At 40.2% G+C, this 12,726-nt stretch overlaps 1 protein-coding gene across 1 annotated transcript in view; it reads right to left on the reverse strand.

Annotated features, from left to right (window-relative positions):
* Positions 1-12,726, reverse strand: part of grm7 (glutamate metabotropic receptor 7) — an 88,867-nt gene that overhangs the window by 31,691 nt on the left and 44,450 nt on the right. The window contains exons 5-6 of the mRNA XM_030776568.1: positions 9,544-9,744; positions 160-299 (exon numbers count right to left, since the gene is read on the reverse strand). Coding sequence (XP_030632428.1) covers positions 160-299; positions 9,544-9,744 — 341 coding nt within the window. The remainder of the gene's footprint in view (positions 1-159; positions 300-9,543; positions 9,745-12,726) is intronic.

Below are 12,726 nucleotides of genomic sequence, written 5' to 3' on the forward strand. Positions count from 1 at the left end.
GTAACCATTGGAAGACAAGGTTGTGGCAAATTATTTCTAAATGGTTTTGACTTGTGTTTGCTTGTTCATATGCGAACAATTCATGGACATGTAACACAATCTTTTGTGTTAGACATTTTAGTGAAAAAAAATATATGAAGAGGCGATTGACTTTCTTACATTGAGTTGGAGTGTTTCCATCCACTGGCCAATAACTTTATATCCTGGAGAACTGTTATTGTTCATTTGGTACTGGAACAGGTCATAGCGTCCTGGAGCATCTCCATTCTTATTGAAAGTCACAGATGTTCCGGCACTCCCTGAGGGGACAAAAAGTCATTCATTACTATCACATTTATCTGACTGACAACTCTCCACAAAATGTAAGTGGATTACTCTATTTTGACATGTTCATCCCCAGACAGGTATGATTGATGAGTTCTGAATGTGAACAAATATCACCTTTCTCCAAGAAATACAGAGTCAATGCATTGACCTTCTTTACATTTTATGTCTACTCTTCCCAATGTGTATGTGTGTATGTATGCTTTTTTTCTTGTCCACATATCAAAACACAGGCTGTGTTGATTTTTCTCTCTGTTCAAGATGGGGTCTGTTCAGTATAACAAATAAAAAGAGAAAAGGCTCCAGAGATCGAGGCCCTGGGCTGGATGGTTCTAAAAGTCATCCAAGTTCCCAAGCCTTTTCCTGTTAGCAAAGCTATTCTGCCCCAGGGACTACCACTGAGGAACACAAAGAGGGCACATCTCTCTCTCTCTTTCTCTCTCTCTCTCTCTCTCTCTCTTTCAGCTTCAGATAAGAACTATTCATCCTTGCCAACTCTCTCATTATTTTTGGGGCAATGACTATCTCACTTTCCTCGTATTAGCAACATTAAATCCTATATATCCTCAAAAATGTGTTATGAAGATGAATATATCCAAAAAGTAACTTATCAAGAAGCATCTCTGCACGTATGCAGAATGTAACAAAACGAAAATACAAAAACAGTACTCTGCCACACAATTTTTGCCTTTTAAAACAGGTGTTTTGTGCAAGAGTAGACAAAGGCATGAATCTAAGTTGCCACAAAAGAGTATGACTGCTGTGCACATTGTTCTGTGTGGGTGGACCAGCAACATGCTGCTGAGCTTTATTTGTTCCATTCTCTCACACTCTCTAGCACCAGCTGTCACTCTTTCTGGATGAGGGTTGGGGGGGAAACCAGAGCTTGTAAGGGACATGTGTATAGACCTTCTTGTTCTTCTCATTCCTCTCAGAGATTTATAAACTCAGCCTGAGACAGAAACACAGCTCCACTTGTGCTCCACTGAGATAAGAGCTCCAAAAGCTCTATGCAACCATGCTAACACAAGCAACACTGGAAAGGCCTGAACAGGTTGTATTCAAAACAAAAGAAAAAGAAAAAAGAAAGGAAATTAAACTTCAAGAAAGAGCTCTTTAAATGTGCTGACCATTGTTCTCTAGTCCTTGTTCTTTCTGCAGAGTGGTTATCTGACAGATGCCACAGTATTTAGGGCTGAAGCATCCTGGTATTTCTGTCAGAGTGTGTCAACAGGAAAACTGAACAAAACATGACAGCTTAATCCTACATTAGTGTATTGCTAGCCCTTTTTACCCATTGGCTATAATTAGTCTTATTATACTGCATATATGTATAAAGTCTCGCTGAAAGGCGATATGATGCATCATACAGTTTGTTAACCACCTATGGAGCTGTGCAGTCGTGAAGCAATCAAACAAGTATGGCATTCTGTTGTTCAAACAATATTTAACATCAGAAGACTGCTAATGCAAGCGGTACTACAGATATTTGGAGACGATCACTGAACTAAAAAAAGTAAGAAAAAGGTTCAAATATCGCACTTTATAAAAGATATATTTATTGATACTCCCATCACAAAAAGTACTCCCCTTCCCTGTAAGGGTTCTGAAAATAGACATTTTCATATTCATATTCATGTCATCATGTGCTTGCTTTCGTGAAGCCTGTGTACTGTACTGTAAATATTTGATTTGAGAAGGGTCTCCTTGCACATATTAAGTTTATTAGTATGCAGTGAGCTTTTAAAGTCTTTTTTTTTTATCTTTGCACTGGAGGCTACAGTTTTGAAGAAGCCTTTGAAAAAGTAGCAAAATGTACATAGACAAACTTCAAGCAATGTGTTTTTTTTTTTTATTTTTTTATATTTTCATCTTTTCAAGTCTATGCACTGAATCCTTTCATCACTAGAGCTTGCATGCACAAGTAACGGCCTGATAAAAACATGGCTACTGCTTTTCATCAGTCATAAAAGTAAATGAACACACTAGATACATATTGCTAATGTAACAATATAAAGCAGTGCAATAAAGCCAAATGTTTATTTTAATTTCATCTAAAGGTACTTCTTAAATGAGAATTAAGACATTATGTTTTTGCCTCCTGCAGGTGTAGTATATCTCTGTTAATATATCTTTGATTATATCATAAAGAAATTTGAATTTCATCTTTTCCAGAGGTGTTTACTCATTAGGTCTGCAGATCTACATTGGACATTAGCACATGTGCTTCGGGTTTACTATAATTAGTGTCCATTTTTCCCTCATCTAAATGGGCTCTGGCTATATCTGTTGTACTGTAAACATGGTGATGTTTCAAAATAATGGAAACATCAAGCTGTATATTAGTATGTAATATCTAAGAACTTTGGTGCCTCTTGGAATGTTGTCACACAGTTTCTGAGCTCTGTCTAGCAGCATATTAAACTGCTCTTCCAGAAGAAAAGCCTCCAGTTCTTTGAGGAATACAGGTGATAGAAACCTACTTTGCAATCTGTGCTCTGCAACTCCATAAAGCTTCAGTGTTGTTTAGATCTAGTGATTGGGAGGGTTATACAAAATGTTTTGCTTTATCCTGATGTTCATGAAACCACTTTTCAGTCTGTTTAGTGGCATGTATGTGGATATTGTCTTCCTGTAATGTAGGAAAATATTGCCTGGGTGTTTAGCTCTTTGTACCAACTATGTTTGTTTTTGTTCACTGGCCCAGGTTAAATGTGGTTTTCAAATGGCAGCTCTACCTGTAAGATCCATCAAAAGACAGGGGAGGTGCTAGTTGTTAAGCGAACTTTTACTGAATATAGTGTGGAATACAGCACACATAACATGAGCAAGTGGTGCTCACGTTGACTCGATTACACTCTCAAATTTACCTCCTGCTCTGCGATAAGCACGTGGGTATAACTATGTGCGTGTGCACATTAACATGAAAACCCAATACACTTTCCCCCAGTTCACAAAATCTGCCATGTGCCATCACGGGTGACGCTCTCTTGCAGGGCGCTGTAGAGGGGTGGTGGGCTCAGGCACATCAGAGGCCCAGAGGAACTTTCACCATGCCTGGCAGCATTGGCATCCTCTGGTGTTCTTGGCCTTACAGGCATGGCTGATTCAGGTGCCGAATCTTCAGGTGGCAGGTCACCATGATCAGTAGGCTCTTTTGAAGCTGTGAAGTTGCATGAAGTTACCTAGCCACACAACTGATCCACATGGCAGCAATGCCCATCTGGCTTCTGCAGTCTGTATGAAACTGGACCAGTGACATCCACAATCACACCTGGGACCCATTTGTGACACCCAATATAGTTCCTCATGTACACACCGTCATCTGGCTGAAAACTGCTGTTCGGGCCTTGATGCTTCTCTGCACTCATCTCCTGCTTGCGGTGCATCTCACTCTCATAGTCAGGATGAAGGCGATCTAGGGCAGTGGTCAGGCGTCGGCTCATGAGAAGTTCAGCCGGCCTTTTCCCTGTTGATGATTTAGGGGTGACATGCTGTGACAGAAGAAATCTAGCCAGATGTGTCTGTCAGTCACTGACAATGATCCTGGATAAGGCCTCTTTGGTTGTCTGGACCATACATTCGGCTTGGCCATTCCAAGTGGGATGGTATGGTGCTGTGGTCACATGCCTGATGCCATTTAGCCTGGCAAACTGCTGGAACTCCGCAGGGGTAAAGGAGGCTATGTTGGAGACGATGATGTCTGGCAATTCATGAGTTGTGAAGAGGAGTCTTAGTGTGCTAATGACTGCAGAGGACTACATGGAAGTTACCATGGACACATCTAACCACTTAGAGTGGGAGTCTACACCTATGAGGAATGACTGTCCTTGGAATGGACCAGCAAAGTCAATGTGTAGACGGGACCATTTCTTGGTCATCCACTCCCTAGGATGGAGCTGTGCTGTAGGTGGCACGTGATGTGACCTCTGGCAGATTTTGCAGGTTTTGAATGTTTCCTCTATCTTTATATCCACACCTGGCGACCACATCTTTCCAGGCCTTTCATGAGCACAATGCCAGGATGTGCATCGTGCAGCATGTCCAGCACTTCCTTCCTCACCAGGTTGGGAATAACTGCACAGCTCCCCTATAACAAACTGTTCTTATGTGCAGACAACTCATGGTAGCTGACGAGAAATGGCTTGAAACAGCTGTTGGGCACATCTGTTGGTGATCCATGTAGAACCCAGTGCAGCAAACAGGGCAGGACCGGATCTTTCAAAGTAAAGAAAGCAATTTTGTCGCATTCAGTGGGGTATCTGGCACCATTTCTAGCACAAACCCTTCTAGGGGTGGTGACATCTCAGTCACTGTGGCAGGCAGTGGTAAGTGACTCAAAGCACCTGTATTCGCCAGCTGTTTACCTGGCCGATAGCTCAATTCATAATAATAGGCCCTAAGGAGCACACTCCAATGTAGCATGCGAAGGACAGGATTGGCGGCATTGGCTTAGAGTGGTGCAGTAAGCCTAAGAGGGGTTTGTGGTCTGTGAAAATCACAAAGTGGCGGCCAGAGAGGTATTGGTGAAATTTCTTGACTGCAAAAATGACTGCTGATGCTTCTTTGTCAATTTGTGCATAGTTTCTCTCTGTGGAGGACAGCGTTCTGGATGCAAAGTAGATGGGAGCCTCTTGGCCATCCGGCTCCACATGGAAGAGCGGTGCCCCCAGGCCATAAGGTGAGGCATTACACACCAGCGCCAGGAGTTTCGTCACATCATAGTGTGCCAGCACATCATCAGTCTGTAGCAACTGCTTTGCAGCAGTGTATGCCTTTTCATGTGTGTCAGTCCTCTGCCATAAGGCAGACCGGTCAAGTAGATGATGCAGGGGTTCCAGGACAGTAGTCTTGTTGGGCAGAAAGCAGCTATAAAAATTGAGCAACCCAAGAAATGACTGAAGCCCCATTTTGTTCTGGGGTGAGAGCGTGTTCTGAATAGCCTCCACCTTTTCACTGGTTGGCCACACACCATCCTTATCCACATGAAAACCCAAGAATTCAACCTGGTTTGCAGTAAAGATGCTCTTCTCCTTCTGCAATCACAATCCCACTTCCACGAAGCGTTTCAACACAGCAGAAAGCTATGAATTGTCCTTTTTGATGGTTTTGCCAGCAATAGGTGTGTCATCCAGATACGGCTGAACTCCCAGAATACCAGCGAGAAGGCTGTCCAGGAAACGCTGGAATATTGACACAGCCGTTGATACTCCAAACTACAAGCAGCAGGCCTGAAAAAGCCCACTATGAGTGTTTATGGCAAGCAGCTCTGCCGCGTTGTCATCCAACTCAAGCTGCTGGGAAGCTTGTTTGAGGTCAAGCTTATTAAAAACCACTCCACCTACTCACTTTGAGAACAGTTCAGCCACAGTAAACATCAGGTTTCACAACTCTATTGGCTGTGAAGTGATAGTTGCCACATATCCTTAAGCTGCCATCTTTCTTTGCAACTGGTACAATGGGTGTGGCCCACCTTGAGTTTCGCACTGGCTCAAAAATACCATGAGCTACCAGTTTATCAAGCTCCTCATCTAGCTTCGGTCAGAGGGCGAATGGTATCGGACATGCCTAGAAAAATTTTGATGAGGCTGTCAGATAAATGTCAATGGATATTCAAGGGGTACGTGAAGTTCCTAACTCCTGGAAAATGTCTGCATATTCAGTCAGGGTCGACTCTATGGATTGCAGGTGTACTTGATGCACCCCCACCACTGAGATACCTAGGACATCAAACCAGTCTCGCCCCAGTGTGCCTTCATGAAATCCCTGCATTTACTAGGTTATATTTTCCAAAAGGTGTCATGTTGTTGCATACAATGAAAGCCACTTCACTGGCAGCTGCAAAACAAATTGATCTATTGGAGGGCTACATGAACATAAATTGTCTATGAAATTAAGGCTGAGAGGTCAGCCCCAGATTTTATGATAAATCAAGTATTAGAAAAAAGTATTGATCGTTTCTAGCATTTTTGCTTACATGCCTAGTGTACGGCTCACAGAATGTCAGAAAAAAAAAAGAAAAAAACATTGAAATACTATTTCTGCAATGCTACAACCATTAGTTATGTTAGGAGTAGACTAAACACAATATCCCCTTGCAGTACAAGCATCCATAACACGGCTTAGGGGTCATATTGCTTTAATCTGACAAAAAAGTATTTTATTTGCCTTTTTCCCTATTTTTTAATAACACCCCAACTACATACACCCCTACTGTATAAGCTATATCACATTTTTATGTGATGCCCACTTACCTTCTGCAACATGCTTGTATTAAATGCAAGGCTACCCTTTGGTCTAACAGCAGGCTGTGACAGCAACATAGAAATAACATGCTAAGTGAACTAATGAGTATTAATGCCCAGTTTTCAAAAGTTTTGAAGGTTTGAAAGGTTTATTTGAAAGGTCCAGCAGAGACTCCGTGCATAAATTTGTGATGTATTTAGGAACATCAGACAGAATATGATTCATATTATTAAATCCCTGGTAACAACAGAAGAGGAAAGTAGCTTCAAAAGGAAACTTTTATTGTAGAGATGTAGGGAATAATGAGTAAAGGTTGAAATGTGTGCCTTAAAATGTACAATATGCACTGTGCACACAATGTCCAGTTCTCTCTGGTTAGTGATACCAAGATTTATGCTATGCTATGAGTACTTTTTATATTGAACATAAAAATTATCATTCAATGTGTATTACATTTAAGTACACTTAAATTGAAGATTTCATTACATATTATTTTGTTTTAATGACATTAAGAATAGGCATCTGTAGTGCATGGCAAGTTCAGATGTAAGGTCCTAGCAGTAAGACGTACATAACAAGCATCAGAAGAACACAGCTGAGGAATGAGAGGATTGTTTGGATGCCCATGAGAAAACAAATAGCTGGGATCGTATGTGTTTGTAATTGATTTTGCAGCTAATACCAGATTTTTTTTTTTTTTTTTTCTGTGTCATGTCACGCCTTACAGATGACTAGCTAGCAAGCAAACACATGGGAAAATATAGCTAACTAGCCTGACAAAGCTGCAAATATGCTGTATTTCACATCACTAAGTTAAGGTGGAGGAGCAATTTAGAAATAACATATTATTAAGGAGTAAGCTCATTTTTGTGTGCAGTTGTGCATGCCTCAGTGTATACCCGAGTGTACGTGATACATGTTTAATACGTGAGGAAAAATAAGCCAGGCATTGATGTCAGTTTTAGCAAAAAATTGGTTGTATACACCATGACAAGAAAACCAAAGCTGGACTAATGTATTGCCTATGAGACTGTATAGTTCATTTGTATAGTTTATGTCTGTTTGTTTGGACAACACAAACAAATTAATAGGCGCTTAAGTAATGAGGGAAAAATCCTACATACCTTGTGAAGTTACTAGCTCAAAAAGTATGTGACTTGACATCCTGCTTGAAGTACCAGGTAAAGAAATAATTTCACTAGGTAAAGGTTACTTCCCTCCCTTTCGAAGACAGTTACAAATTAAACCTAGCACATTAGATTGTATGTTTGTGTGTGTGTGTGGGGGGGGGGGGGCATGACCCATGACTAGGTCCTTCACATTGCTCAAGTCAAGAAGAGAGGATCTGAGTGAATCACTGGTTTGCCAGTGGCTTTTATGATGCAATCACTGTCTCTTCTACACTGAACCACTCAACCCACTCCAAGCAATCAGCCTCTTACTGCAGAAGCCCCTCAGTAATTACACAGTAGATACAATTGTTTTCTGAAAGCTACCATCAAGGCTAATGTTTTATCTGCCAATATGATATTTACCACACCACTTCATAGCCACATGCTCTCACCAGCTTGCTCACAATACAACCCCTGGTATAAACATTAGTTTGAAGCATTTTTGCAATTTTATAAATAGGCATATTTAAGATCATGTATTATTGTGTAATGCTGTTGAAAATTACAAAACAAACAGAACAGATTCATTGTCAGGATTGGTCAGTCTGTGGCTCATCCCCACTGTGCACCATGGCTGGAACTGCACAGCAGCAGGGCTAAAATGTACAGACAGTTTTACTTATTAATCCTCATATTAATCCTCATGCTTGTCATTTGTTATGAAGAGTACAAAATTTTATCTATTAATTCTTGAAGCCTCAGTTTATTTGATAACCACCAAAACAGATGCATTCTGCAATTGCAAAAATTCAGTGGCATGCTATTATAATTATTTGTCACAGCCTGCACCTCATCCTTGGACTTTTAGTTTGAAGTGTCTTGTGCTCCTCTTCCGTGTGTGTTTCCACCCCTCACCTGATCCTGTTTGTTGCATTTATTAACCTCGTTCTCCCCTTGTTAAGTTTATCCAATCATGTTTGCCCTGTTTAGTTTTCCTCTTGGATTTAAGCCCTTGTGTTTCACCTGTCCTTTGTCTATTGTTGTTTGTGTTTGGATTACACACTGTTAGGCTGCACCTTTTTGTTATTGGGTTTTGTTCCTGTTTGCACCTGTATTTTATCTTCATTTTGTAAGTAAAGTCCTCCTTTTTGTCACCACAACCTTCGTGTCTTGCGCTTGGGTCCTGCACCACTCCACTGGCGTGACATTATTCAAAGATGTTTAGCAGATGTTTATTGGTTTTACCTCAGACCTATTGACTGTATGACACTGTGTCAATATTTGCTATAATGCACACCCTCTTGTGTATTATTACCTCATAATGCATAGTATATAGACCCTCTGACAATTATACTTTCATTGTAATGTATAATGGGTTTTTTTTCCACTTTTTGTCCCAATTTATAGTCCAGCACTGTAATTGCATAGGTTTCCTTCTCACGAACCTACCTATCACCTTAGCTGAAGCTTCCTCTGCCACACGTGAAGTTCGTCATTGCATTTCTTTCACACAAGGAGTTGCATAGTAAAGTCAAGTAACTTAACACACATGGAAGAATGTGCTATTCACTTGATGTTACCTGCAGATATGTAAGTACCTGATTATTTGTGACTGTTCCTGAGCAGCAAGGGGAGGAGAGATAGACTTAGCTTCCCTCAGAACATTATTGATTCAAATAGCAAATTTTAGGTAGAGGAGGTATTTTAACAGTTTAGTGGATTATCTATTGCCTCACACCTTTTCATTTTTTTAAATCTCACACACATTCCCTCTCAAGAACAGAAATACTTAAAGTGTACACTACATAAACGTGTCAAATGGTCTTTAATTGTAAGTCACAATAGGTAGTGATTCACTCACCATTGAAGCTGACACTGCGAACGTACTTCAGCAATTTCTTGCCCCCAGCCAGGTCCATCTCAGAGCAGATTCCAGAGTGCTCTGGACACAGGTCCTTCTGCATGCTGTGCAGTGCGTGGGCCATGGCATAGACAGCATCAATCACAAACTGCACCTTCCCCTCCTGTTCGTACTTTGAGTCTACCCCGATTCGCTCTTGACCTGCAGGTTAAAGAGCAACACAAGAAAGATTGATAAAATAATACACCCAGAATGAGAGGAAGGGGTCACTCCTCATGGCCTTGCATTGAGATGTGCACCAAACCACTTGGAGAACAGAGATACATGTGAGGGGAAATATCTGCCTTCTTATTGCCTTTTTGTTATATGATGCTCAGATATTGTTAAGGGATATAATGGTTTTTATTTTCGATGGAGTCACACTGGGCAGAAGCCATTATTTGAAACATCATCAAGAAGTGGGCTGAAACTGCAAAAGCTTGTCCATACTTAATTTAATAATGTTCAAATCTTCCGAGCTGTATTTCTGTTAGGGAATTCCTTTAGGTTCAAGCAGCTACTGTGAAGGGATTTTCATTTTCAACCAGTAAAACTCATAATAGTGCTGTCACTGTGTTATTTAGTGGGGCATATTAATGTTTGCAATACTAATGAGCTCATGCTTGAGCAAAAAGACATTCATGTTCCATCACATCATACTGCATCTACTTCGAAGTTTTTGTGAAACTCAGAGCTCTGAAAATAATCATCCAAAACCATTGTGTGTTATCTGATTTTATGGATCTCCCCAAATATGTGAAATGCTAATATTATCAGCAACTGAGAATTATTAGACATCTTCTTGTATTGGGTGAGATATCTTCACATTGTCTGCTATATAGCTAGATTTATTAAACTCTGGAACTTCATTTAATATTTACTGTAGTCAGGGATATAAACTATAAGTGAAGGAAGGGGCATTAATCTGGAGAAAGGGGCATTTCTATCAAGTGTTACTTCACCTTTCAACCTTTCATGTGTGTGGACATTGTCAAGGGAAAGAAATACAGCTCATGTATTATTCTCTGCAATCTTCCTCAAATTAGCTCCACTGTTCTCCTGCTTTGACCCTCCCCCCACCCCCCAAAAGAAATATGTCTGTACCCGGTGGGACATGCTGTCAGATAGTGCTAAATGTTCCTTGAGTACACACCAGCCAACTTAATCACTGCCTATGCCCTTACTCACACCACTTCCATGTAAGACTGCAGAAGGAAAGGTTAAATCCTGACATGAATCAGAAACTGTGTCTCAGCTACTAAGCCAAATTGATCACACTTATACTTGAACAAGTACCACTGGTTTCTTTAATTATGTCACAGGGTGACATGCAGAAATATAAAAGGGTAGTGTTTGGTAATACTAAACACCATGTTGATAATCTCCTTTCACAGCTCAAAAGTGAATTAAATAAAATTAGCATCATTGCAAATAGAGTTGGCAACGCTGTTCAGGACATGAGCAAGTCCACAGTAGGTATTGTTCAGATAGAAGTGTAACATGTTGTCCAGTCAGTACAGTGCTCTCACCCTTAACCATTCCATTCACGGTAGCCTATATTTATGTGAGGGTCACATTAAGAGAGTAGACTCGTCATGATATCTGAGCATTATAGTTACATTTGGATACTTTCCAAAAAAAAAAAAAAAAATCTGCATCTCCAATTAAAACTACTAAATGAAACATTTCCAATTGGCTGATGGATTAACAATAAATATAAACAATGTCATGAGTGTATCTTTGAGTAACAAGACAGTCATAATGGCGCTGAGGCCAAGAGCAATATGTTTGCTTTGAAACGTCCTATATGACTCCTTCTACATAAAGCTTTCATCAAGTAAAAGTCAGAACAGGAGGGCATGCATAAATCACAACCTACCTCTTGTGAGTAGCCACAGTCTAATTGCCTCTTTTAAAGGTTGAGACAATAGACAAGACTAAAATGAATCCGTATGCTATTATTTTATTGTTCATTTTGGCTTTTCAGTGTCTGGGAATTTATTTGTTGAATAAATGAGCATACCGTTTGAAAGGTTTTTTTTGAATGCAAAGATAATGTGTTTATAATGTGTAAATGTTCCAGTCCGTCTGCTCTGACGGACAGCTCAGTATTTAATATGCATTTGGATAAGACTGACCAAGATATCCATTTTGAGGAGGGGGGGCACCAGATGTTAGAGCTAATTGGAGTCCCCATTTCCAACCTGCATGAGTTTCCCCCAATCTTTATCAGCCACATGCTATGAGCATGGCAATTCATTATTACCTTCAGTGGAAATGGGTCATGTAATAATTTCCAATAAAATCGCAAGAACTTGAGAACAATTTTCTGATGTACACCTTGGTTAATTACAATATGAAAATTCGAATGTGTAAATAGACCATTAAGAAATACAGAGGACCAGCAGCTGATATTCTCTTGTGTATCATATAGCACACATGTCATGCTCTTGGAGTCACGTTACCACTTTTTTTTTTTATCACGTTATGATAACAACTCCAAGAACAAAGGAGGAATAAATTCAGTGCATCAGTTTACAGTTTCATGCTTCTCAATTTGTTTTTTTGCTGGGGTGGGCATGTGTGAAATCATAAGCAGACCTTTGATATCTCCCCTTGTTTCATCCTTCCTAGTGTTCATTATCTGTTTCTGAGAAACAATATGTAAAGCTGACCAGATCAGTCAGTGTGTTTATCTAACTTACAACTCAAAAATGGCCAGCAGTGTAATGAATTACAAGTCTACATCTGGCTCGATATATGCATAAAGTTAAAAGGAGACTATTATTTCTAGATAAGAGCTATTTCATTGTCTTGTGTTCATGCAGTCTCACTCACTGAATGCCACTGAAATATCTATGACTTGTAAATATCTAAGGCTGGTTAAGTATTTCCGAATCATGTATATAGAGGACCCCTGTCTTGGATTGTTTGAGCAGCCATTTGCCATGGAAAGTCTCGATTAAAAAAGTTAGATATCACGTTCAGGGGTAGACAGATATCAGATCTTGTTTTGTGCACACGGGTAAGTGTCCATTTTAGAATGTGTATTAAAGACAACAGAAATTCAGAGCTCTGAATACACTGCAATGGGCGCCTTGGGGAACTCTTCCCGCTCCTTTGTTTTGATACAAACCTATACGG

Source organism: Chanos chanos, chromosome 6 (genome assembly GCF_902362185.1).
Source record: "Chanos chanos chromosome 6, fChaCha1.1, whole genome shotgun sequence".
Taxonomy (NCBI): Eukaryota; Metazoa; Chordata; class Actinopteri; order Gonorynchiformes; family Chanidae; genus Chanos; species Chanos chanos.